The sequence below is a fragment of the Equus asinus genome, chromosome 22 (assembly GCF_041296235.1).
Source record: "Equus asinus isolate D_3611 breed Donkey chromosome 22, EquAss-T2T_v2, whole genome shotgun sequence".
Classification (NCBI taxonomy): domain Eukaryota; kingdom Metazoa; phylum Chordata; class Mammalia; order Perissodactyla; family Equidae; genus Equus; species Equus asinus.
Genome location: NC_091811.1, coordinates 17,291,638 through 17,317,549, shown reverse-complemented (window position 1 = coordinate 17,317,549; position 25,912 = coordinate 17,291,638). Strand labels below are relative to the sequence as shown.

Genomic DNA, 25,912 nt, shown 5'->3' with positions numbered 1-25,912 from the left:
GCCAAAAAAAAAATTCCAATCCTTAAACAACACCAAACCCCAAAACAACAAATGTGCTGAAAAGAAACTTCCAACACTCAAATTGTAGGTTCCTTGTTATTGTTCCAGGACCACGACACTGGAGCAAGTCATCGTTCTAATTGGCAAAACTGACGGCAGAGAGAGGGGCACAAGTTCTGGACCACGAGCTCGCTGGCCAGGATTAAGAGGGAGCTCAAAGCTGCCGGCTATCATTTTCAATGCAGGTGGTAACAGTTCTTTTAATTAACTCATCAAACGTGAAGTATACCAGAAGCGGGGGTATCACTGCGTCTACACACAACTCTGACATCATCTGATTTTAACAAGTTTACTAAAACGACAGTCATGGCCTTGACAATACTGAATGCAAAATACTGGTGTACACAGATTTTACAGACGGCTCCTGAGAGCCGGGTCACAGAAGAAGGTTTAACAGATGGGAGAGGCCTGAGGGAAGGCAAGCACACTGATTTTATTGAGAAAAAAGCTTATATACTGTAGGGTTGCTGAAGTTTAATAAATAAAGGTCAACTTATAATATATAAAAACAATATAAACATTTATATGCTACATGCATATCATATAATTTAAAGTAATAATTTATATATGGGGAGAGATGCCAATTCATGTTCTTCCGATTTTTCTCGACAAGGCACACACACAGGAAGTGTCTATCCGTATCCATCGCCAGCCTACGAGTTTATTGTTTTCTGACGTCAGTGCTCGGACGTACGTTTGGGACGTTTTGCACTGAGAGTTCCAGTGTTTGTCGTCGATCCCCCTGCAACCGTTCTTGACAGGCCTGGCTTCTTTACATCTCGTCTCATAAAAATATTGTTTGACAGGAGAGTTGCCGGTTTTAATCTCCCCCAGCACCGTGACCTGGTGTCCCCGAATGTCGATGGCCGATGACTTGTCGGTCACCCACAGACTCTCGCTGTCACACACGGAGTACTCCCCTCGGTGGCTCTTGTGCTCCGCGTACCTCTTCCGCCGCGATGTTCTGTTGGCCGCCACGGGGTTGCCCACGTAATCCTCCATGAGATACAAGGGCGGGGGCTCCAAAGGCGTGCTGTCACTCAGCAGGACCCGGGGTGAGTTGTAGCGTCTCTGTTGCCGCAGCAGCTCGGTGTCCATGGCAATCATTGGCTGGAATTCCGCCCTGGCGGGCTCTCCCCGCGCCGGCTCCCGGGGGGCGTCTGCTTTGGGCAGGGTGCTCTGGTAGTTTTCCTTAACGTCCACCATCTGCTTGGAGAGCTTGTTTTTCAAAATATCTGCCTGGATCAGCTTAATAATCAGGGAATTGAGTGAGTCTTCTGGCAAACTCCTCTGATCCATGTTGTTCCCTTGGATGCCACGGAGATAAGCGAGAAATATCACATAAAACAAGATGGACATCACCTTGTTCACCTGTAAGAGCTGAAAAGGAAACACAGGTGTTACTAGCAGGCTGTGGCAGCTGAGTCCACATCATTCGGGGACCAGCCACCTGTGAGAGCGGGAGAGCCAGGCATCACCACCCTCGGCGAGCACCCGAACTCTGGATGTCCAGACAAGGTTGTCTGTTTCTTCCCCGACCCTGGGAAACACTGCTTTAATACAAGCCCTCTGAATCTCTAAGGCACCTTCTCTCCTCGACTTCCACATGCCTTCACTCAACAATCTTTCTTCTTGCATTGTGGTTGTGTGACAGGGCAAGAGATGTTCTCTGTGTCTGCATGTGTGTTGTGTAAGTGAGAGAGAGAGGACAAAATCATTGTTTAACAAAGTACCAAAAACGTTAATGGAGAGAATATGGTATAGGGCGTTTAAATCTCTTTCTAGGACCAGGCCACAAGGAGCATGAGAGGCTGAGGCAGGATGAGGAGGCCGCTCCGGTCTGGTCTCTGCTTTCTCTCCTGGACAGACAGCACCTACTGCATCTGCATCTGAAGTCAACTATATCTGCAGCCTTCTGTTGTGTGTGGACGATGTCCTTCTGCTTCTTTAAATATCACTTGAGCCTGGAAAGACCATCGCCCACTTCACCTTGGCAAATTATGAAGAAATTGAACCTGAAAATTATAAACACGTCTTTACAGTCTTTTATCATCAGCAGTAGCCTTGCAATTGTCTCAAGAAGTATAGCTCTACTATCTCCCGCCCCCGGCCAATGCAGCCCCTGGGGTCTCTCAAAGGAATGAACACCCTGAGGCTGGGGGCTGGGTCAGCTGCCTCTATACTGTGGCGCATCCCTGGCCGGGCCAGGCCCGGTGGAATCATTCTCCTACCCCTGTAAATGAACATATGGGGCCACAGCCCACTCTGTGCAAGGGGCCTGAGTTTCGGGGTGCTCTGCCAAGCTCCCCAATGGACATGCTTCCCCAGGGCACCCAGCTGCTTCCTGGACACCTCCCTCACAAGGCAGCAGCCCTGCCAAAGCTCTACTTGCGAAGATGGAGATGCAGCAACAATCAGCTCAGATTAATGGGCTGGACTTGCCCTGAATAGCAAGATTCCTCATTGATTATTTTTTTCTTGCTTGGTCTTTTAAAGTTTCCATTACAAACTGTTTCTTTTAGTGGTTCTATTTCTAATTCTCTTATCTAGCGTAAGTGGCATTTTAACTGATCAACGCTCTCATCCCGTTGCCATAGTGGAACCTCAGCACAGGGTTTCTGTTGAGTCCTGGTGGAATTACACGGCTGATCTTGAGACAGCTTCCTTGCTGGTCTCTCCCTCACTAGAGCAAAGCCCAGATTTTCCAAAGCTTGGCGCTCTCCAACCTCTCCGGGGGGTGGGGGGGGGTGCGGAGTGGTGGCTACGCTAGCGACATGACCTGTCCCCTGTGATTCACGTCACCTGCCTGGAGGAATTCACTCTTTAATGACCATTGCTACCACCTCACTGGCCGGCAGGGGAACATCGTTTCCTCTTTAAAGCTCTGTCTAAAATGGAAAATAAAAACCCTTCCCTCGGTTCACCTTTGGTATTTCCAGACTTTGCTAAACCTAGGGGGAAAAAAGAAGGGAAATAAACAAAGGTGACACAAGAGATAGAAAAGCAGTCCAGCTTACCAAGTACCCCCGTCCGAGCCTGCCCTGCCAACCTGCTCCCAGGAGTCACAGCTGTGGCCGCTTCCTATCTTGTCTGAAGAACTGCTCTCCTGTCCCCAGGGGCCAACAGTGGTGCAGGCACTTTGCTCCAACTTCCTCCTCCCACCTCCTGGCTTGTCTCTCTGACAAGGGATCATCTTCCTTCCATGGGAACCCCTCTCTGGACCACTGAGTCCTTTAAAGTCAAAGATGAGGGGAGCCTAGCTTTGCTGACCAGCCCTAGAGATTGCCCTAGGAACTGTATGATCCTAGGAAGATGGTTCCCACAGGCTAACTCATCTCCCTCCCATTCTGGATATGAGTGACATTTCCTTCATCCTGCGGGACCAACAAAACAAAACTTGAACAACCCCAGAAGTACGGCATACACGCAACTAGAATTATACCTCCCTCTCCCCATCAAAATAGAATAGAGCTGCAATAAAATAATTTGGGACTGAGAGTCTATCAAAAAACAATTTATTAAATCACCCCAAAGTCCAGCCTTCGTAAGCTAAGAATATACAGGCTGTCTGCTCCCAGGGAAACAGATCAGGTGTGGTCAGCGGAGAGGTCCCAGGTAGAAGCAGAGTCGATGTATAGATGCGTAAGGTACCGACAAGGGTGAGTTGATAGGAAGGATGATGGATGATGCTGATGGACTGGGGATGCAAAAGGAAATCACTTTACGGGCGGTGGCCTGCATATGGAACCAAAAGGTATTAGAAGGAGGAGAGCGTTCAATCCAACTCCTTCATTTTCTAGATGATGAAAACCTCATCCGCAGTTTAAAGAAGAGGAGAGACACACCTGGGTAGGGAGGGGTCCTTTGCACTCCAGGCCCAACCTCTCCTTTCAGCTTATTAAGATCAGGCTCACACGCCCCATGTTCAGCCCCGTTCACCATTCAAAAGCTGCTTGAATAAGCTTTACGACCCCTGCGCATGCACCTTCACCCTTTCAACACCTCTCCTGCTGACACTGGCCCAGTCTTCAGTGCTGCTTCAAACGCTAACTTTTCCACGATGCTCTCCGAGAGCAGCGACCACTGCTTCCTCTGCATTCCTGCACCATGTTTCCAGAATGGCTGGGGTGGTAGGTATCACATCCCTTATGGCATTACATGGCTTCTTCACTAGATTCTCTCTTCTCGGAGGCCACAAACCCCTTCCTTCCTGTGTGTGTCTGTGCCTCTCCCTTGTGTCCACGCCGCAGTGAACACAGGTGGAGGTGAGGTCTGGGTGCAGTGAGTCAGAGAGAGAAGTAAGGGTGGCTGAAGGCAGAACCAGCCACAAAATTTGCAGGGCACAGTGCAAAAATTATTCAGAGGCGGGATAATGGCAGGAAGCGTGAACGTGTTTCAGCCAATGCTTTGAGCCCCCAGGCACATGCTCCATTGTCCCATTGGACCTCACTTACAGAACACACATTCAAAGATAAAATTCTTAAGAATTTCAGGAGGGTGACCAGATAGCATTAAACCCTAAGTGTGGGGGTCCCTTTCTGAGTGCAGGACCCTGTGCAAAGGCAGCAATTGCAAGTTCATGGAGCCAGCCCTGGATGCAGGGACTAAGACATTCCATCTCAGTGAAACGGTTTGAAGGTAAGAGTAGAAATCCATTTTTGGTCAGGAGGGATGCGCAAAGCCCAGAGAGCACTGTGTGGCAGGGGGTCCTGTTGAGAGCTGTGGACAGGAGCTGTGACGTCAGCGACAATCTGGCGGGGAGAGCCTGGGGTTATGGAACATGAAAGAGCCCTTGAGACTGCCTGCTCTCCCCTTCCGGGAAGCTGCGACCAAGGAGCGGTGAACTAAACCAGGGCCATGGGAGGGGTCAGGATCAATAGGGAGGAATATTTTATCACTGATGTTGCTAAGAACTGCCAAGCACTGATCCTAAAAAGTAGACTGACTTTCACTTGATTTTATTATTGTTTTTAAATTCTCTACAGACAATACGACTGCTTGTACGTGGGTGGACTGTTCCTACCACCCCACCCGGGTGTGCGCATTTGGTTGATTATAATGCGGATCTCCTGATTCTTTGAAAAAACCCTCCCCACCCCCCCCCCCGGGGTCCCAAGCACGCAAACTCAGCACAAAGAAATCAGGCCACCACTGTTGCAGGTGGTGTGGCACAAATGGAAAAAAAATCGATAATACGATAATATAAAAAGTTCCCAAAATGCCCCTTAGCGTAGGTCCTACCCATTTCTGGATCTGTACTGTTTCTTATCAACAAATCCAAAAACCTGCCACGATACTTTGGAATAAGTAATGTGAGTAAATCATCTGCAGGTTGGTTTCCAAACTATTTGAAGGCTGCATTAAAACCCAGCAGGCTTCCTGTGAACTCCACTTTGATAGTCTGTTTTAGCTTTTTCATAGAGAGCGAGCCCAAGAATGTTGCTAGTAGAACTTGCCAAAACACAGACGTTTAAAGCTGCAAAAGACTCTACAAGACCTCTTCCTTTTTAGAAATAAGGAAACTGAGGCCTGGAGTGGTGGCAAGGTGAGTTGTGTAAGGTCAGACTGCTAAATCTCGGCTGAGGGTGATGGAGGACGCTCAGTTCTTAAGTGCAACAAAAACCATGTGGCTTGTGCGTAATCATGATTATTGTGGATGTAAATAATGAAATCTATACGAAAGCACTTAGCACAGTATTTGGCACATAGTGATACACTGGAAATGTTCAGTGAACGTGAACCTGAATTATCTGTGACAGCAGAGATGCTGCACGCCTGCCCTCTGTGAACACATGGAAGGTACCAGAGAACTGGTTTCCTGGAGTGCGGTGGTAAAAAAGGATAGGCAGTGCCAGCTAGACCCAGGCAAGGCACACCAGTGAATTCTCCAGTTGAGAGAGACTTTCATGCTCCTTCTCTGGTGGTCACTGTAGTTTATAAAGACTCTCATTTAAGCAACTGACCTATTGTGTTCTCATTGTCACTATGTCCCCTCTTTGATGATGGGGCCATGTCTTTTTCATCCACACGTGCCTGATGCCTAGCACAAGGCCGGACTGTTGCAGAGTCTCAATGTCTATTTGTTGAATGAGTGCCTACTACGATCAAGACCCACCCAAGACACTGGCCTGAGGTCCTGTATGGCCTCCTGCCAAGCCTGGTTTGGAAGCCAATCAACTCTGCCTTCTTTTCCCAAAGAAAATACAGGCCCTGGCTCTGAAGTAGGCCATGGTCCCCAGGCTCTTCTTGGCTATAATTGGAAAAAGACCTGTTAAAGACCTCAGTAAAACCCCTTCCTACCCTCTCCCCAGTGCCCGTTTCCCCTGCTCAGAGTTTTCCAGATCCTGACCAACTTGCATATGCTATTTCCCTCACTTAGAAATGCTTTCCCACATATGGTGTTTTCTCAGTCCCTGGAGCAACATTCCTACAAGGTTTCACCATCCCTCAAAATACTCAAAAGAGAGCAATTTCTGATTCCTCCTTTTTGGCTCAGTTTACAATACACACATAGCGTTTTCGGGTATTCGGGAAGCAGCTGAAATGGAAAAGGAAGCTGGGCTGGAGAGTGGCACAGGACCTGAGCCCCTAGCAGGCACCCGTGCCTGTCCTGTCACATAAAGAGATGGGGGCTGTACCCCGAGTTCCAACTGAGCTCTCCAGGCCTGGCTCCCTGACACAGGAGCACCTCCTCCAGACCATGTACCATCACTTACTGCACATGTGCGGGGTAAATTTTTAGGCTGGTGAGAGGGGGAGCACCAAGAACAAAAACGCTATGTGCCAGGGACTGACATACATTAAATCTTTAATCTTGATGACGACTCCTCTGAGGTAGCTGCTTCCATTTCCCATTACAGACGAGGCACCACATGGTTTAGGAACTGGCTAACAAGCAGCAGAGCCAGGGTTTGACCAGTCTGGCTCCAGAGTTGATGCTCTTAACAATTATACTGTGCTGTCTCTCTGTCTGTCCCTGCTCTCAAAGAGCCCAGAGGAAGCTCCAGTTCCAAGCCTGGAGCCAGAACAGCTGCCACCCTGCAGGTTAAGCACCACCCCCTCCATGAAGCCTCAGATCCAGGCAGCATCTCCAGGGACTTGCAGCCACCACTCCTGTCCCCTCCTCCCCATATGCCCTCGGGAACTGTCCCCATGAAAAGAAACAAAATTCAGCTGACTCCTGTCCCTCCTGGGCCTGCTGTTCTCCGAGGTCAGGCCCTCTGCAGGTCAGCCGTCCCTGCAGAGGCCATGTGTTGTAGTGGACACAGCACCGGACATACCTCCTCAAGCCCTGGGTTTGGCACCAGCCCTGGAAACCAGGGGGACTTACAGAGGAGGCATAAAGCCTCTGTTCTGGCTTTCCTCAGGGAGAAGGCATCAGATCCAATGTGGAGCCATTTTTTAATTTGCCAAGTTTTAAATATGCAAATTCAAGAGATTTTGTTATTTCTGGTCCAGCCACATCCTCTGGAGGCAAATGCATTCTCTGGCTGGGGTTAACGAGGACACAGTCCAGCTGTATCCAGACGGGCCTAATTCTTTGGAGAATTTCTGCAGCTATGACATGGTCTCTGACTAGTGCTAAGGGCTCAGAAGACCACATCCTGCCAGATAACGCTAATATCTTGTTCAGGGAATGGAAAGGGAGAGAGTTGGGAAAGCAACAGATGTAAAGTAGAATGACACAAGGGGAAGGAACGTGGTGGAAATATTAAAGGAAGGCCATAAAGACTGGCGAAACTTGTTCCCCGTATCTTAATTGCAAAATTAATGCAAACTGGCTTTGTTCTGAACACAGGTCCTGAGGCCTTAAAATTAGTCTGTGGGGCCACATGAAGATGTTCTGACCCATAACACGGCTGGGAGCTGGGAGAGAGAGATCCTGGCGGAGCCTGCACTGGGGATTGGTCTGGTTTTGGTTAATCTCTTTATTAATGATCCGGAAGCAGGAGAGAGGAAAAAGCGGCAGATTAATTAAAAGGCACAGATGACGTTCAAAGGGAAGGTGCTGCAAATGGCGCTGAGGACAGACCAATTATTCCCCAGCGCCCGGGGCGGGGGGGCAACCTGGAAACAGCATGTGAGATTCAAACTGGAAACATGTAGGTTAACTCACTGGGGGCAAGATGAATCCAAAACCAACACGGGAGGGAAATGCTTGTAAAAGGATGAAGGGAAGGAGTGACTTGGAATGGCTACAAGGAGTAAATGAGAAATGAACTCACATGAACAGGGCTGTGCGCGTTTCCACGGCACCGTCTCCCCTATGCGCTTTTCTAAAACCCGCCTCGTTCACTCTTAGCACACCTCTGGAGTGGTGGCAACTATCACAGTCCCTGTCTTAGGAAGCACACAAATACATAAATTGAGCTTTAGAGAGGGCAAGCAATAGATCTGGGGGCAGGGAGCGAGTCACCAAAAGATGCTGATGAGCATGCTTGAAATTCCTCCAAACCAAAAGTGAGGAGTGATCTCGAGCAGGGAGGGCCGCCCTCTCTGTGCCAGATTCGGTGGCACCTCCTTGGAGGACCCCTAGCCCCTGGGCAGGTCTGCATCTACGCAGTCCAAACCGGCAAGAGCAGAGGCAGGCAGATGATTCCTATCTTCTTTAAAAATTCCTCATTCTGCATAGTTCCTCTTTAGAGCTTAAGTAACTCAGGGTTCTGAGACCGACTGACATGGACAACCCTTGGCCCCAGATCTGGAGAAGGACCAGGTCCTCAATTTTCAGGAGATGCCGGCCTCCCAGCAGAAACAAGGCACACCGTCAACAGGGGAGGCGTATTCCAGGATGAAACAAAATGAAATAGAGAAACTCAGAAGGTTGACTCGCCTCCTTCAGAAAGGCATTTCTGAAATGGGTCTCTTTTAGAGGCCAGACAATGAGAAATAGAGACCTCTGAACCGACAAGGAGTCTCTGTCCAGAAACAAGCTCAGTGCGCTGAGAGGGAAGTCGAAAGCTGTGAGTTGGCTTTGCATAGCTGTTGGGACAGCAACTTTACATTGTTCAAAGCACACCCTTCCGTGGCCCGAGGCAGTGAAAGACCAAGGTATGGCGCATGTCAAAACAACGTGAACCAGCAGCTCCAGGAGGAAGGTGGTACAGCGATGCCCCAGGCCAAGGAACCCTCTGTCTTGGCCCCGTCTTGGCAAAGAGATCTGAAAGGAGCTTGGTATGCTGACACAAGCCCCAGGAAACTCAGATTTACTTCATCCTTTGCATACTGCAAACTCTCATTTCATGGCCAGAGGGTAGACAAGGAAGCACCTGCGGAGAAAATTTGTCAATACAGCTACTGGCCATTATGGTATTTATCTAGTAAATTTAGATTTCTTTGTTCGGGGCACTAATGCTCATCCACCACTGTGCATGAAGGTGTGCAGGCATGGGCTTGTGCTCGGGTGCACACATGCACACACCCTATAGCCCCCCAGACGAGGACGGGTGGCGGTCAGCTCACTTCCAAATTATTGTATCATTTAACATTCTAAGACGTGATTTCGGTTTATTTTCTGCAGCTAGGTTAACTCCACTTTCCAAATGTGAAATCACACAAGGGAGGGCTGCTACAGTTACACAGAGGGTTGGGGGTACAGCTGGTGTTAAACTCTCAGCATCGGAATAACTGCCCCAAGTCAACTTTTCTGTTTTGGATTTATGCCTCATGTTTGCATTGGGTTTATGTGTCAAGCATATGCATTACCTGCGAAGTGCTATATAGCTGTAAGTTAATATTATTACAAAGTAGGGACTGCTGAGTAATTGATGTTTAATAACTATAATAAGTAATGGTGATGATGATATGTATCTTGTTTACCCAGCTAAGAATGGGTCTCAAAGTGGCAGAATAAAGCGGTTGGTTTTATCTTGAGAACTGGAGGCTAAGGGGAATCCCAAAGCATGACTTCCATCCACTCTGATGCCTCTTCCAAACCAAGACCACAGCTGGCTTGGCAACACCCAAACCTTGACTGTGCATCAACCAGAGAAGCAGCAGCAAGGCCGGGATCAGCTCAAACCATAATGGTTTGGCCCTCAGAGACATGGCTGCAGTAAGTGTGGTCAGACGGCAGCCTTCCTCCTCCAGGCTTGGCGATCAGGCCTGAGTCAGATACAGCCAACCTTCTTTCATGAGGACAAGGGATTGGCAAACGGGCCGTGGCTGTATTTGGTCTGGATCTCCTCTCCAGGAAACCACGATGTCTGAAGACTCCGAGGGCCAAGGCTTCCTGCCACGCTGCTGGGCGTCTCTCCCTTCTGCTCACCCTGGCCGCCATCATTCACCTGAACACTCTCACAGACCAGGAAACTGAGGCAGGATAGACGTCTATGTGTGCTTTTCCGTGCCTCCTCTCCCCAACATGTGAAGGGATGCTGGGATGTGCACACAAAAAGAAAATCAATCTTCCACCCAAACTGGAGTATGTGGTAAGCACTTCATAAACGTCATGATTCCAGTCCCTAACAGTCTACTGACTCTCGTTCTGGGCAGCTGAGAGAGACGAAAAAGCGACCAGAAGCTTGTCCTCTGGAAGAAATTTTGGCACCAACACTCTGAGCCCAAAACTGTGTTTAATCACAGACACAGTAATAATCATCGTTTCTAATAACAGCTAGCACTTACTGAGCCGTGCCATATGCTAGAGATTTTGTGGGACACTTCACGTGGATTACCTCAATGAATCCTCACAGAGACGATATTCTCCCCACTTTTCAGCTGAGGAAACTGAGGCTCAGAGGGATTAAGTCATTTTGTCTGAGATCATACGTCAATTGAGAGGCAGAGCCAGGATTCAAACCCCTGTCTGTGTGGTCCCACAGGTCTTACCAGTAATACCTCCCATTACACTCCAGAGAGTCTAAGGCACCTGCCACCTGCCTGCAGTGAACTAGGCAGCGAGCACCATGCTGGTGTGTTAATGCTGCTTTCCTTTTGACGGAAAGAGACAACCAAGACTGGTGCTCTGAAGTGGAAAGAGGACATTTCACAGTGTACAGCTGGCGTCACCAATTCAAGTGGCTGGAAAGCATGTCTACGTAACATGGGGCTAATGGGCTCATTTATCTACGCTTTAGTTCCTCCAAATGTAAACTATTCCTCTCCTCTTTCCTTACTGGATGGCAAAGAAGACCAAGAACGCTGGGATCCTTTTTGAAAACTGAGAGATTTTCGGAGGTGAGACAGATTTCTGATTACGTGGTTTTCATAGATTTGAGTCGATTCGCGGTTGGTAAGGAGAGACAAAATGACGTGGACTCTCAGCACACCTCCTGCTCCAATTTGTGAATAAAAGCCAACTCTGCCACGAGCCAGCTTTGTGGCCACGGGAGGATCGCTGTTGCTCTTGGGGTCTCCACCCCTAACGCTGTTTCTCCGTGCTACTGTGACTCAGGACAGGACTGCCCCTCATCGTTCAGTTTTGTCCCGCACACATGAAGCTCTGGCTCCCATCTACTAAATATCAATCGTGTCCCCCAGTCATTGTGACAACCGAAGAAAAGCACTCACACTTTTCCAAATACCATCTGGGGGGCCTGATCCCTCCTGGTTAAGAATCACATAATGCTCATAATGCTCATGGACTAAGGCAGTGGTTCTGAACCATTTTTGGATCTTTGACCCTTTTTAACATGTGATAAAAGCTGAAGAACCTTTCCCCTAAAAAACACACAAACTCACATAAGAGAAAACTTTTGCAAAAAAATCTCAAGGCAGTTCACAGACTCCCTAAAGCCCAGTGATTCTAGGAGAAGAATTCTTGAACTAAAGAGTCCCAAAGGTGCTTTCTAGCTAGAATACTCTATGCTTCTATTACTCTCTGCCATCCTTGAGTTATTTCTTCACTAGACCAAATCATTCTCATTACCAGTCTCATTTTATGGGCCTCCCTGTTTCTCTGTGTCCCTTTGAAGCTACGCAGAGGCGGGCACTGGCATCCTAACATACTAGGATTCTCCTGTAATGGGAAGGCTATGGCGGGAATGTGACCTGCCTGGAATGAAGCAAGAAATTAGTGGAAGAGCCAGAACTAGAACCCAGTTCCCCCAGAGGACCAGCCCTCTGCTACAGAGCAGTATATTTAAGAACAGGAGGGGAACCTGCCCACAGAGCTCATCTGCCTGCAGGGCTTCTCTAGAAGACATAGGGATCCCACGTGAGCCTGACCAACATGGCACGTTTACCAATATACTATGAGACGGCTGGGGCTCTTGTAGCCTGAGCTAGCCTAAGAGGTAGCACATGGAGGCAGAATCCTTCCCTTCTTCCTTTTACAAATATCTGTGTAGCATCAGCACCGTCATCTGTAACATCCACATCCCTCAAGGGCTTTGGAATTTCATACATTTTCCTTTCTATCTTTCATCCTGCCACCACTCTGGATGACTTTGCCTCCAACCTGATGGCTTTCTCATTCCTTTGCTCCCTGTTCCTCAGTGCCCTCAAGACCAGTGCTTTCCATTACGTTTGAACGCTCATCTGTTTCAGAAGAGCTTCTCTCCATTCCAGCCAACTGCCATTGTGACTGTAAGGATGCTGAGCACTGAGCGTGGCTGCACATTCTCTCAGGAGGAAAAGCTGGAGGTGTCAGGACTGCAGGGCAGTCACAGGCCACTGGCCTAGGGAGACACCCCTGGATGCCTGAGAGAGGACGTTTAAGACAAATCGAGTCTCTCTCGATATCTCAGACAGCACAGGTGGGTAAATTCATTACTCTACAAGAGGGTCTACCCAGAAAATACACTGGGGCAAGATTTTGTGCACAAGTACATTGCTAGTTTAGAACAGGGCTGCCGATTTTTGATGCTCCTCCCATCTGGAGGTGGTGTCTACGTGCCCTCCTCTTGTTTTGGGGAGTTTGTGGTTATTTTGACCCATCCAGTATAGTGGAAGCAATACTGTGACCTCCAAGGCTAGGCTATAAGAGGCCATGCAGTTTCCGCCTATTGGAGCCCCGAGCGGCTGTGTGAGTTTTCTGACAGTCCCGAGGCCACCACGCTGGAGGGGCTCCCCAGATCTTCCTGTCAGCCCTGCCAAGGCTGGCAAGTGAAGCTGGCCTGGTTAATCCATGCAAGCCCATCAGTCAATTAAATACCACCAAGTGACCTCTGTCAAGCCGCACGGCACCGAAGAATCACCCAACACAGCTCCACCCAAATTCCTGACCCACAAAATCATAAAGAAATGAAAAAATAGCTATAGTTTTATGCCACCAAGTTTGGGGAGATTTGTTACACAGCAAAAGCTAAGCAAACACCTAGGGCTGGAAACCCTACAGAGAGTTCGGGTTAGGGGTGTCATCTTTAAGTGTCAATGATGACAGGGCATTAAATTTGCTCAGAAGAGTCTGGGTAAATTCCTGGAGGGTGGATCTAAGATGAAGCTCCAGGATAATTACTGAGGTGTACTAACTTCTTGAGGCTGGAGCACAAGGAGTGGGAAAGTCCCCTGGAGGCGTCAACCACCTGAAGGTGCTCTTGGTAAGGAGCTGCGGTGCCAGCGGGCCGGCTGCCAAGGGGCAAAGCAGAGGCGTGAAGCCACTCTCTACTCTTTAAGACTTCATGGTGAGTGACTGTGTGTGTGTGTGTGTGTGTGTGAGAGAGAGAGAGAGAGAGAGAGAGAGAGAGAGACAGGGAGGGACGGAGGAGGAGAGGCAGGCAAGTCTTTCTTGAACAGAGGGTTTCAGCTGAGTTAAAGCCCCTGGACAGGTGGCTTTTTGACCTTCTGGGGAAAAACAGAGGGAGTGGGGGAGAATGCCCTCCCCCAAAGCCACCACTACTGTAGCCCCAGAAGGGTCTGCACTTAGACCCATGTTAGAACCCACTCCCCTCTACCACTCTCCCCGGAGCTAGCGAAATCCCGCTGCCAGCTTCCATTTCCTTCCTGCCGGCCAGGGAGATGGATGTGCTGGCTCTGCAGACAGCGTGGACAGCCACGGGCCAGGCACCGTGGGAAAGCATGAGGCATGAGCATTCGGTTTCAGAAAGTGATTCCTGGCAGCGACACAGAGGTCCACGAAACAGGCCATGATGCACAGGCCATTTGTACCTTGTCCCAGGAGTGGTCGGGGGCAATGGCCAGCAGCACTCTGCCATGAGAGGCCGGGAAAAGGAGCAATTCCAACCAACACAAGTGCCATGGGGAAGTAGGCCAGGTAGTGTGTGCGCCAGACTGTGTGTGAGTGTGTCTGTATGTGTGTGATTGTGTGTGAGTGTGTCTGTGTGTGCGTGTGTGTGCACATCTGTGTGGTATGTCAGGAGAGGGATGCTGAGAAGGGGAGAAAACCCAAGGTTCAGCGGGGTCCAGAGGCTGGCTGCTCCTGCCAGCTGTCCCCGTTAGTCACAGGGAGACCTTGGACAAGCTTTTCTTCCGTCCTCCCGGGCATCAGTTTGCTCTTCTATAAAGTGAGGGAATCAGAGTGAATCATCCCGCATCACTCCAGTGCTAGCAGTCTGCCTGCCCACAGGGCGTCTAAAACGAGGCTCTGGCTTGATGCTCTCTCTCTGGTCCTCTTGGACACGGAGGAGTGACAGACAGATGGCTCTGGGGGTCCTATGTACCACCCCCTCACACACACGCCCCACCAGCTCTGCTCATTTGAAGTCAGGCACACGGCTCCAGTGGCCTTCATGGGTCCCTATGAATTGGAAACATGTAAGGACAAGCCAGGGAGAGGCCTGGGAAATAGAAGGAGAAACTCTGGGTCAAGTTTGCATTTCTCATTATTTTTCCAACCCTTCTCAAATTCCTTTTGTTTAGAAACCTCCTTGCGTTTCTGAAGGCTTCCCCCTCCCCCATCCCACCCTGAAAAAGTCTAGGAGCTCCTCCAGCCTGTAACCCTGCCGGCTAACACGTTCCATATGTCGGTCACTCTACACGAAATGTCTGCACTCCCTTTTCTGGTCACCTCCTCCGTGGTCTCTGCACACTGCTTCTCCCCAGAGCGGCCCACCAAGCCCCTCCTGAGCCCTCGAGTCCAGAAGCATGGCTTTGGATCAGGCTGGCACACGCTGTGCTTTCCCTCCCAGGTCAATTCCCACTTAGGATTCCTGCAGATTTGCCTCCTGGGTGCCCCAGAGTGGGCTTGCCTTCGCTCCAGCCGGCCGCCCGCCGTCGCGGACAGCTGCAGGGAGACCCTCCTTATGAGCTGGGCCTAACTGAGCAGTGCTCTCACTGAGCTTGCCACATTATTTGCTTGGAGCATGCTTCCACGGCAAGGCAACACAGCTTCTATTGTCTTCCTTTCCCACCCCCTCCTCCCGTGGCTACCCACCATGGTAAATAAAGGCGGAAGAGATTATTCCAACATAACTTCCAATGCTCCTTCTGCAGATGCAAACAGACCTTCCATCGCTCCCTGCCTGCTCTCCACCCCACGCACCCCCCTGCATCCAGCCCCCTCTGATGCATCTTCGGATGATTGAGCTTGACTCTTAAAAAACGCATTGTGCAGCTTCACTCTAGTTTTTGTGGGTTCCAAAAAGACAGAGAAAAGGTGAGTTTCTGCAGCTTGGAGAAGTTGAGCTGAAAGGGCTGAAGATGACTTCAAATTGGTCAAGGGAGCCTGAAAACCGCGTGTAGCTCCCCTTCCTCAAAAGCATAACCGTACTTAAAGGCTTCACGCCCCTGTGGGCGGTCTGGAGAGCAAGCCGAGGCCCCCCAAAACAGGCAGCAAGGCAACCCCTTAATTTAACAAGTGCCAGCAGGACCAAGTGGGGAAAACAGGAGACCCTGGGGCCAGATCAAGGGCTCAAGGCTTTCCAAAACAGACACGAGGGTCTCAGGCAGAGAAACACATCCGGGGACGTGGCAGAACCATGAATTCTCTCAAAGGAAGGAGGGGTGATACATTGAGCACCTACAATATGCCAAAGTCTGCCATTTAAAACTTACATCCCACTGGCTCTAGATTTTCTGGTGGAGAGGGAGTTAGGAAAATTATAAGGAGAGAGCATTGCTATCCAAGCTGAGAAATTTAGGGCATAGAGTAGGTGAGTGATGGGCTCAACGCTGTCACAACTAGAGGTCAAACGAGAACCAGAACCCCTGCTCCCCGACTGCTGACCCTACACTCTTTCTGAAAGATTACCCACTCTGTTACCAAAGTCTTACCGCGTCCAGGGGAAGGACCACATGCTGCGATCGCCCAGGAAGTGGGGATCTTTCATCCATCTGTGAACTTTGGGAGAGCCTCAATGGCTGCTCCCTGCAGCCTGCGCTTCCCCCTAGGCTCACCGTATCTGTGATGCACCATAGAAAGGGGATCGCTTCCAAAGCTGGGCCACCTCTGGTTGCAAGAGCGTTCTCTTGGAGATGAGATGGGACCTGTCAATGGCCCAAGTTCTGTACCTACTGTTTTCTAAGCCCTTCTTTTCCTCCCCTCCCCCGATTTTGGTTCTATTTAGTCTGAAGATTTATTGTTTCCTGGAGATCAAACAACAGGTTAAGCAAAAGTGAGTGTTAAAAGCAATCTTTCTCAACAATACCCGTATTAAGAAAATGAGAACAATAATGAAGGAAACACGTTTGATGATGGGTTTGGATGATGCGTGGGGACTAATGAGACCACTGAACTAATGCGACTGAGGACTTCAGAAGCTCCAATTATGCTTGATGGGCTTGGCAAGGAACCCTGCAATTTGGTACTAATGAATGGATTAATACGGAGGATAAGTCGGAACCCAAGAATGTGCAGGAATGTGTCCTAACACTGTGCTGGGCGTGCAGCAGGGGGGCCAAGAAGGGCCTGATGAACTGAAGTGGAAAAGGTTGGAGACTTTATAATAGGCAGTCATTTCTGGCCAACACATTAGCTCTTCTGCCCCTGGACCAATCTGCAAAGCATTAGAGCTGTCTATTTAAAGGGAGATCTATTTCGGCTTACTAGAAAGAACGCTGTAGTAAGTTTCCAGGCATGCAGTCTAAATGACCAGATTAACTGGATCTAATAGAGAGGATTGCAAAAAGCTTCCTTCCAGACCTGGGGCTCTGTGATTCTACGTTGATGTCCTGAAGGAAAACCACTCCCGCAGAGTGATGGGACTGCAGAGATCCGTGGGAGCAGAGAGTGACTCCCACCCCAAGGTGGGTGAGTCCCATGGCTGAGGGGCGGGGACTGCTGCCGACTGTGGTCAGACTGAAGGGTCTGGAAATATACTGGCTTTGATTCAGAATGTGGAACTTTTGATCCTATAACATGATGCATTTTAATTCCCCTTGGTGGTATTAATAATGTAGTTGGCTAATGCCACACTAACAGAATTTATAAAGTGCCTACTCATCCAAGAAAAAGAAGTAATGACCTCAGTTTGTACTCTACTTAGGCTTCTGAAAAGGTTGAGTGCAAATCAAATTTTTGTGAATTGAATTATATTTTAAAGATACTAGGAGGATTTGCAATAAAATATCTTATGGTGAATTCCTATGAAAAGCAGTAAATAATCACTCTTCAATTTAAAACATTTATTTTGTGGACTAGTTTAGCTTAAAGCAAAGTACATCTTTAATGCAGAGCAACTGTGCTGTAAATATATTACAATTCCACAATGAACACATGTGCTTTGAGGTTAAATTCTTCACCAAGGGAGTAAGACTTATTCTTCAATTAGCTCTTCAACTGTCTGGGTACCCGTGTTAACGTACATTATTCGCTGTGGCTTATTCTTCAGGAAGCTAGAAATGTGGAAGAAGCAAAGAGGCTGGAAGTTCCCATTTTTCCATTCCCGCGTCCTAGATAATGTCAACCCAGGTTCCCACAGGGAATGACACTTGAGTCTTCTTCTCAAAGATCCCAATAAGGAAGGGATTGGAAGAAAGAGAGGACGCACAGAAATCATGCACTCTGTACTTAAAGAAGGCTCAAGAACAATTACAGTATCAATAACGAGGATCGCTAACGTCCCTGAGAACTCTGCAATCACCATCTGATTGAACACTGCAATAGCCTCTGAGGCAGGTCCCGCAGTTCAGTCTCTCATCTGAGTCCTGTGTACTACTGAACATTAACGAATACTCTCAAAGGGCCTGGGGCAGCACCCTGTCATTAAACGAGTTAATATTTCTGCTGCAAAATTATCAATACTCACTTAAGTGAGACAAAGATTATGTCAATTCAGGCCATATTTTGCAGCCAAATGAATCAGCTGTAACCTTAAGAAATGACTCTGGGTTTTCAGAGCTTTTTGGGTTTGGGGATTTAAAGAGCCTGAGGGTGTGTATTATTCTCTCTATTTCGTAAACAAAGAGGCCAAGCCCAAGAGCAAGTAGCACCCTGGACCACACAATGGCCACATTGCACAGTACAGCTAAGATTAGTGGCAGAGCTGGGATTCAAACCCAGGCATGTCTGACACCAGAAGCCCTGTTCTCAAACCCCAGGCCATACTGGTGGAGTCCTGTGCACGGGAGAAGGAGACCACTGGTTTTCATTTACAATGGCTTTCTGAGGAGACCAAATTAAACCGTGGTCGCATGCACCCTTTTTTTTACATTTAAAGAATATTTTCCTTAAATAAATCTCTGTAGAGAGGTTCTTTTCCTTATCATCAAAGTAAGAAGAGCACACTGAAGAACACCTAAAAATACAAAAATATATAAAGAAATCTACCAGCTCCCACAAGTATCATTATGGAATATTTATGTCCAGCCTTTTTTTAAACACATGCAAAGTTTTTCTATGCATTACATAGCTGAGGTTGTTTAATATACATCATTCTGTGACTTTCTTACTTAATCTTATAACCTAAGCCTTCTCCCATCATATTAAAATTCTACATAAACAAAATTTTGATGGCTACATAATATTCCATCATAGGAATGTGCTATAATTTACTGGGTTATACCCCATCTGTAGGAAATTTATTATTTCCAATTCTCCACTCTCATAAATAATGCTGCAATAAATGTCTTCCTGCACAAAGCTGACAATTGGTGTGAGTTATTCCCATGGTCCCTCACTGCAGCCACTCTCCTACCCTCTGGTCACATCTGCCCTGCACGTCCCCAACCTCAGATCCATTCAAGCATCCATTTCTCCTGGCTGACACTCAGACTGCTGAGAAGGAGGAAACACGCATACACGCTCTTTGGTGCCAAGCGAATTTATGTTCCCAGGTTCAGCCCAGCCCTTGCTGTAGATCAACAATTTGTTGCTTTTATTCCCATGTCAGGTCTTTCTTACATTCCTCACAACAGCTCTTTCAAAAGTGCACTTATCTCCTGAAGTCTCTTAGAACACAGAAAATCTTGCCTCCTAATTCACAGAAAAAAAGCAACACAAGAGTCCCTCAGGTAGGAACTCCTCACCTCTCTACCCCCCATAAATCTACTTAAATACATAAACCGAAGTGACCAGAGCCTTTATCACTCAAACCAGTACACTTCAGAAAGTGAAGGGAGCACCATTTACCATCTGTTGGGGATGACGGTGGCACAGCACACTGCCCTGGGGCAACCAGGACGAGTGCTCACCCTGAGAACAGCCGTGGTTTCCTCCCAGTGGGTGGGTCATCCTTGTCACACCCCTCTCTAACAGGCCCTACACTGACACACTGGTCCCACTCCCTCCCTCCTGTTTCCTAAGGGCCCCATCCCAGCCCTATCTCCAACCCGCCCCTCTTGATAGGTTTCCTCCCCTCAGTATATAGTGCTCAGGTGTTGCCAACCTTAAAAACAGAAAAGAAAATAGTTGTCCTCCTCAGAGGATGACTACCTGGTCCCAGACCAGCTTCGGAGAAGGGCATCCGCATGCATTACCTCCATTTCCTGAATCGCTCACAACAGACAGAATTCTCTCCTCCCCTCCTCAGCACCAGCACCAGGTCCCTCATGAAGCAGCCCCCCTAGGACTCCCCTGAGTTCCTCATTTTAAAATCAGACAGGTGCATGGCAGCCCTTCCTTCCTTCCCCTCCCGGGTCTCCCTCCTCCAGCCTCTGTGACAGTCCTCTCTCCCAGTTTCGTCTAAGCACCACCAGGACTTACCTTTTCACTCTTTCAGTGAAAATCCTGTTTTTCTCTTCCCATCTGTGCTGATGATGGTGCGATCTCATGCACCAGGTCTATGTGGATAACTTCCACATCCACGTCTCCACACAGACCTCAGTCCTGAATGGAGATCCCACTGCCGACTGGACATCTCCCCTTCACTATTTTAAGGCCACCTTAAGGCCAAAATATCCAAAACTGAATCACCAATTCCCCCAAACCCTGCTCCTCCTCTGCCTCCCATGCCTGCTTCCAGGAAAGGGCACCAGGGTTCAGAGTGTGCCCCCACGCTTCCCTGTCCTGTATTAGAGTCATCTTTAATTCCACCAAGATTCTGCCTCCTCAGACCTCTCACCGTCCACCCCTTCTCCTATGGCCCAGGCTGCCTCTCTTCCTGGATCACTTCAACAGACTCTTAGATGCCTTCTGAAATCCTGCTCTTTCTCTCTCCCAGCCTCCCTACCGTTTCTCCTCCAGGCTGGCATAAAATGATCTTTCTAAAGTTAAGCCTAGCTGGGTCACTCCCCAGCTGGAGAACTTTCTGTTCTTTTCTTTAACCTTCAAGATAAAGGCAACATTCCTCAGCCTGGCACGAGGCCCTTCACCGTCTGACTCTTGGGCGTCTCTCTCGCCAGCCTCATCTCTCACCACTTCTCCTCTCACATCATGCTCGCCAGCACAGGGAGGGGCTGCAGTTCTGCAGACACACTGTGTGCTCTCTCGCCTCTGAGACGATTCCCAGCTACCCCTTTGGCCAGCAACACCCCACCCCTGCTCCCACCTGGCTGACTTCTCTTTGTCGCGATCCTGATTCTTTCATAACCATCCTTTTACTTGTCTGTCCCCCTCCCCAGACTGTAAGTGCTTTCTATGTTTTGGGGTCCCTAGCACTTGCAATGGTGCCTGGCTCCTAGTAGGTACTCAATAAACAAAGCCGCTGGGTCAAAGGGATGAATGTCTTAAGAAGCATGACCACTTAGGACTGTGTCCTGGTGGCCTTATTGTTAGTTTTCCCTTTCCTGCTCACTCTTCTCCACAGGCCCCTGCTGGACCTGCGCCCTTTAAAGATACTCACTCAGAGTCAAAAGCAATACAGTGGCTGAAGTGACTCTGGTGAACTAGTTGAGGATGCTTATGTGAGGGTGGAGGGAAGAAGTTTCTGGATGTCCTGGGAGATGAGGGAAGACATGGGTGATCTCTCAAACAGAACAGTGTTAGCAACTGCAAAGAAAGGATTCAGACACCGAAGAGGAAAATAAAAAAATTTCATGCCAGCAGCGCCAGTCCGCTGCCCAGAAGTGGCACAGTTGTCTCCCTGGAAGGAGCTGGGAGAGGAAGGCAGCTCTCTGGTGCTTAGAGAAGGACACCTGCACTACGATGGGAAGGGACTTGCGCAGAAGTCAGAGGCTCCTCACGACCTGAGCCTCCTCTCTTTCACACTCCACCCATAGTAGACCATCAAGCCCCCAACAAGGCCTCCTGGCCCTACGGCTCTGGTGGAATCAGGATTAGACTAGGAATTCTTAGGATAGGAGAGAATGCGCAAGACGTTAGAACCTGCAAATAAAAGCCAGCGGGAGCCAGCACCCGACAGGACGTGTGAAGGTGAGACTAGGGCTGGGCCGAATGCCCCTGAGCCGTTGCTGTGAAGGCCACGTCCAGGCTGGTAAGCCCCAGGGAGGGCCTCCAACTAGCTCAGGGGCTTGTGCAGCTCCAGGTGACTGCCGGATCTCACTGTTCCTGAGGGCAGACCCACATCTCATCCATCTCTGTAGCCCAGTGCCTAGCATGTGAGTTGCACAGTTATGTGCATGGATCAAAAAGAATTTACTCCCAGGAGATGTACAAGGATATGGGAAGAGTTGGGCAGCCAAAAGGTATGAGAAAGAAGGCTTAACTCCCTCACAGTGACAAAAAGAAGCATGTGAGTCTGAGGCTTAAGTTTAGGCTCATGTCTTTAACAAGACCACTTAGGGGAGAGGGGGCTGTTTTTGAACTAAATAATAGGAATTCTGCTGGAACCTCCTAAGAATATATATATCTTGCAAGTAAACCTCAGGGAGGGTGCTCTCCTGGCCCAAAGAAAACTAAGACTTGAGAAATTATTTTTTGCCCTTAAGAAGGTCATTGAATAACAGCTCTGGGGGTAAATTAAAACAAGCATCAACATAGAAATCTGAGGGCCCTGATTCTCCAGAACAGAAAGCAACAGGCGAACTCTGAGACCAATTCCTGGCAGTCTACGGCCCCCAATCCTGCCACTTCCCACCGCCGTGGCTTTCTCCCTTAGCATCAGCCTCTGAGGAACCCTGGGCCCAGGGAGGAAAAGGCAGGAGCAAATGGGAAAAGAGGCCAGCCATGGTGGTCAAGCCAGCCTTGAAAACTGCCCAGTCCCTCGGCATCATGGGACATCAGTGCTTCCCTCCCCCCGACCCCAGGCAGGTTCAAAAGGCAGTGACAGAAGAACCGATCCAGAAAGAGAGACAGAGAGTAAGTAACACTGGAGGGGAAAAGGGAGGATGGCGGCAGTGGTGGGTCCCATATCTCAGCATAATTATTCCTAGCATTTTTTTAACTGATTCTACCTGTGTAAACTTTCCTCACTTTATTTTTCCTTTATTCTTTTCTTTTCTTTTCACTTTTGACCCCCTTCATCCAGGGGGTGAAGGTTTGACACGCTAATGTTTACACTGTTCTGTATATTTTTGAATTGATCATTACAGCAGCACAATGAGATATAAGGACCAACCTATTCTTCATTTTAAATTGAAGAAAACTGAACCTTAGGAAGGTTAAATGATGTGGCCAGTGGCAAACACCAGTGAGCGGCAGAGATGGCGCAGGGTCCCCATCCTGACTCCTGTTCTTTCTCCTGAGTACTGATGTACACACAGGCCCCATCGTGCGTTCCCTTCCCACCACACTGACTCCCAACTCCCTCTTCACCAACACTGTCCTGGGATTCTTACTCATTCCATGTAGGGAAAGTCTGTGTGCAGAAATTTCAAATTATTCCCATTAATAAATAAAAAAAAAAAACCCAAATCTTCTTTAGGGCCTGATTATGTATAGAGGGCAAACTTACCATTAGCCAAATAATATACCTCTTATCAAATATGCTTCCTCGACAGGATCCCAGACAGCACATTACCAAAATGAAAGCAGGTAAAAATTGACAGCATGCAGACAATGTTCCCAGGGCCCCAGGCCTGTCTTCTGTCTGGGACAGCAGACGTTTCCGCATCAGAATGCTGGGATTCTGCAGTGCCCCGGCGAGTCGATTTCCCTGTCTCTCCCAGGTCTCCTATCACTGACCAAGGATCCCTAAAGCCCACTTTCTACCTTCCTCCAGGAAGCAGAGACTTCCCTGCCAAGAGAGCAATCCTTGCATTCTACAGAGATTCAGAAATATATCCCCAGGGAACAAATTCCAGTCTCCGTGCTGAGGCCTCCCCTCTCCTCACTGCCTCTTCATGGAGAATTCTGACTGTATTCACCGCCCCCACCCAGACCCCTTTCCTTGTCCCCACAGAAGAGTGCCCTGAAAGCATGGCCACAGAAGAAGATGCACACACGAACAGCCGACGCTGAAGCTGCCTCCTGAACGGCCTCTGGGAAGGGCCCGGTGCCCCCAGCAGTCCACGCCCTCTGCACTGGTGTGCCTCCTGCTGGCCACCCAACCTTCTTCCTGCTGCATCAGTCCCTTTTCCTCTGGTATGTTCTTGGTGGGAACATCAGAATGCTGGGACTCTGCAGTGTGCTGGCGAGTCGATTTCCCTGTCTCTCCCAGGCCTCCTATCACTGACCAAGGATGCCTAAAGCCCACTTTCTACCTTCCTCCAGGAAGCAGAGACTTCCCTGATCATGTGTCTGTGTTTTAGTATTACTTTATCCATTTCAATAGATTATTATATTAGAGTTTGCCGAACTCACACAGTGCTTCCGTGTGACGTGAGGAAACTGAGGCCCAACAAGGAAAGTGATGGCCCAACAAGGAAGGTGACTCTCTGGTCGACAACACAAGGGGGAGTATGGATCCAGGTGTCCCGAACTCTTGTGGACTGCTGTTTCCAAAGGCAGTCTGCTCCACGTTAATAGCCCGTGAAACAGTCTATAAAAGCCAGAGGAATTTTTAGTGCCAAAAAAGACCTTAAGGTAAGCGAGTCCATGTTTCTCAAAACAACCATACTGTGGATGAATAAACTACGTAAAATGTCAATTGCAAGATCTAGTATTAGGGGAAACAAGAGCAGACCAGTAATGGAGGAAGCGAAAGGCAACTTGTATTGCCAGAAGAAAGGGTGGGGAAAGGAAGGCACTCAGAGCAGGTGCTGACAGCATGTCCAGCTTCTGTGAACACCAGCATTTGAGAGACACACGTTTTGTGTTTCAAAATAATAGACTTTATCAGAAGTCATCTGGGCTGCATACTCCTCCGACGATCAGTATTTTATTGTGGAGAAAGCTGCAGGCTGGGTGGTGGCCCAGAGAGTGCATTCGGACTTTGTAGCTGAGGGAATAAAATCCTAGGTCCTCTGGTCTCAGCACTGCTGGGCAGGTACAGGGAGGCAGCGGAAGGAAGGACAGTGTCGAAAGCCATTTATGGACCCCTGGTACCCCTTCTCCAGCCGCTGCACCCGGGACCTGGAGAAGGCAGGGCACCCCCGTCGTCCGGGGTCAAGAAGTAACGAGGAGGGCATGGCCCCTGTCCTGCAGCCAAAGGAAGCTGAGGAGGCAGAGAGATTTATCAACAGGAACCGCACAGACGGTTCGCTCAGGTCAGCGGGGCTCCAGGTGGAATGCCCCAGGAACATGGCCACCGCTTCCGCCTCGGTGCCCGGACCGGACCCTGACACAGGACTCAGGCGTTCTTCAGGGTGGGGCGTTTGCCTGCTGCAATGCTGGGAGGTACTAGCCGCTCCCACCTGGAGCCTGTGGCTGAACCCAGCTTCCTGCTCTCAGGGGAGGTAAGAAAGGGATCTTGTCCCCACGGCAGAAAAGGGGAGGAATCCCAACCGTATGGGTGAAAACCTCTACGCCAAAGTCTCTCTTAGCATGAACTGGTGAAACAGTAAGAGTATGAAAAGGAAATGGGGTCCCTCTCGTTCTGCTGTTATATTTTTAAACAGAGGGACTCTCACTAAACCAAAGACATGGCTGACTAAAAAAACATGGATACCATGAGTCAAAAATTATCTCAAATTAAAAAAAAAAATGAAGTGTTGAAAAATGCATGGTTCAAAAAGTATTTTTCTATATTTTTAAATGTGGAAGAGACATTATATTCAACAAGATTTGTGATCTTCAAGGAAGGCGTGGTCGATGTTTCCACATTTTGCCTTACTGGTCAGGGTTAGTTCTAGGCTCATAAAATCTCACCCAATGCTGTGCTCACCCACAGCCTGGAGCTGAGTGAAGATGTGCGGTTTCCCCACACGCTGCACGCTACCTGACAGTCACGACCCCCCACAGTGATCCCTCCAAGGCAGTCCTCTCTTTCTCTAGGACTCCACACATCCGGTCCCCATCCATGGAGCAGGTCTGAGCTCTGTTGCTTTCCCTCCAAACCCTCCCTTCCTAGCCTGCTGTTTTGGGAAAGTGGCTCTGATTCCTCCAGACTGTGGCTCTGAATGTGTAAAGCTAAATTTTCAGAATTCACAAAAAACTCTTCTCTCTTAAGTGTCTGACTCTGGCGATTAATTAAAAGCCGTGACTTGTCTGTTACAGATTTGTATGTAATGATACAAATCCATTCAGCAATTCAATTGACTTCTGTGTTCTAGGTGGTATCCAACTTTGCACTGAGGGGATGCATTTTAATGACCCAACAGGCTGTGGGGGCCTTCACTACCACTCAGAATAGTGTCC

General features: G+C 48.9%; 1 protein-coding gene across 5 annotated transcripts in view; it reads right to left on the bottom strand.

Annotated features, from left to right (window-relative positions):
* Positions 1–25,912, bottom strand: part of NTF3 (neurotrophin 3) — a 115,028-nt gene that overhangs the window by 47,726 nt on the left and 41,390 nt on the right. The window contains exons 1-2 of one of the 5 annotated variants that reach the window (XM_070494586.1): positions 3,078–3,379; positions 331–1,440 (exon numbers count right to left, since the gene is read on the bottom strand). The exons of 2 other annotated variants lie outside the window; for them this stretch is intronic. In XM_070494586.1, coding sequence (XP_070350687.1) covers positions 646–1,419 — 774 coding nt within the window. In that variant the 5' untranslated portion in view covers positions 1,420–1,440; positions 3,078–3,379 and the 3' untranslated portion in view covers positions 331–645. Of the gene's footprint in view, positions 1–329; positions 1,441–3,077; positions 3,380–25,912 lie in introns of those variants that run through there. 2 more of the 5 variants (XM_044756296.2, XM_014841734.3) reach the window with 2 other exon arrangements.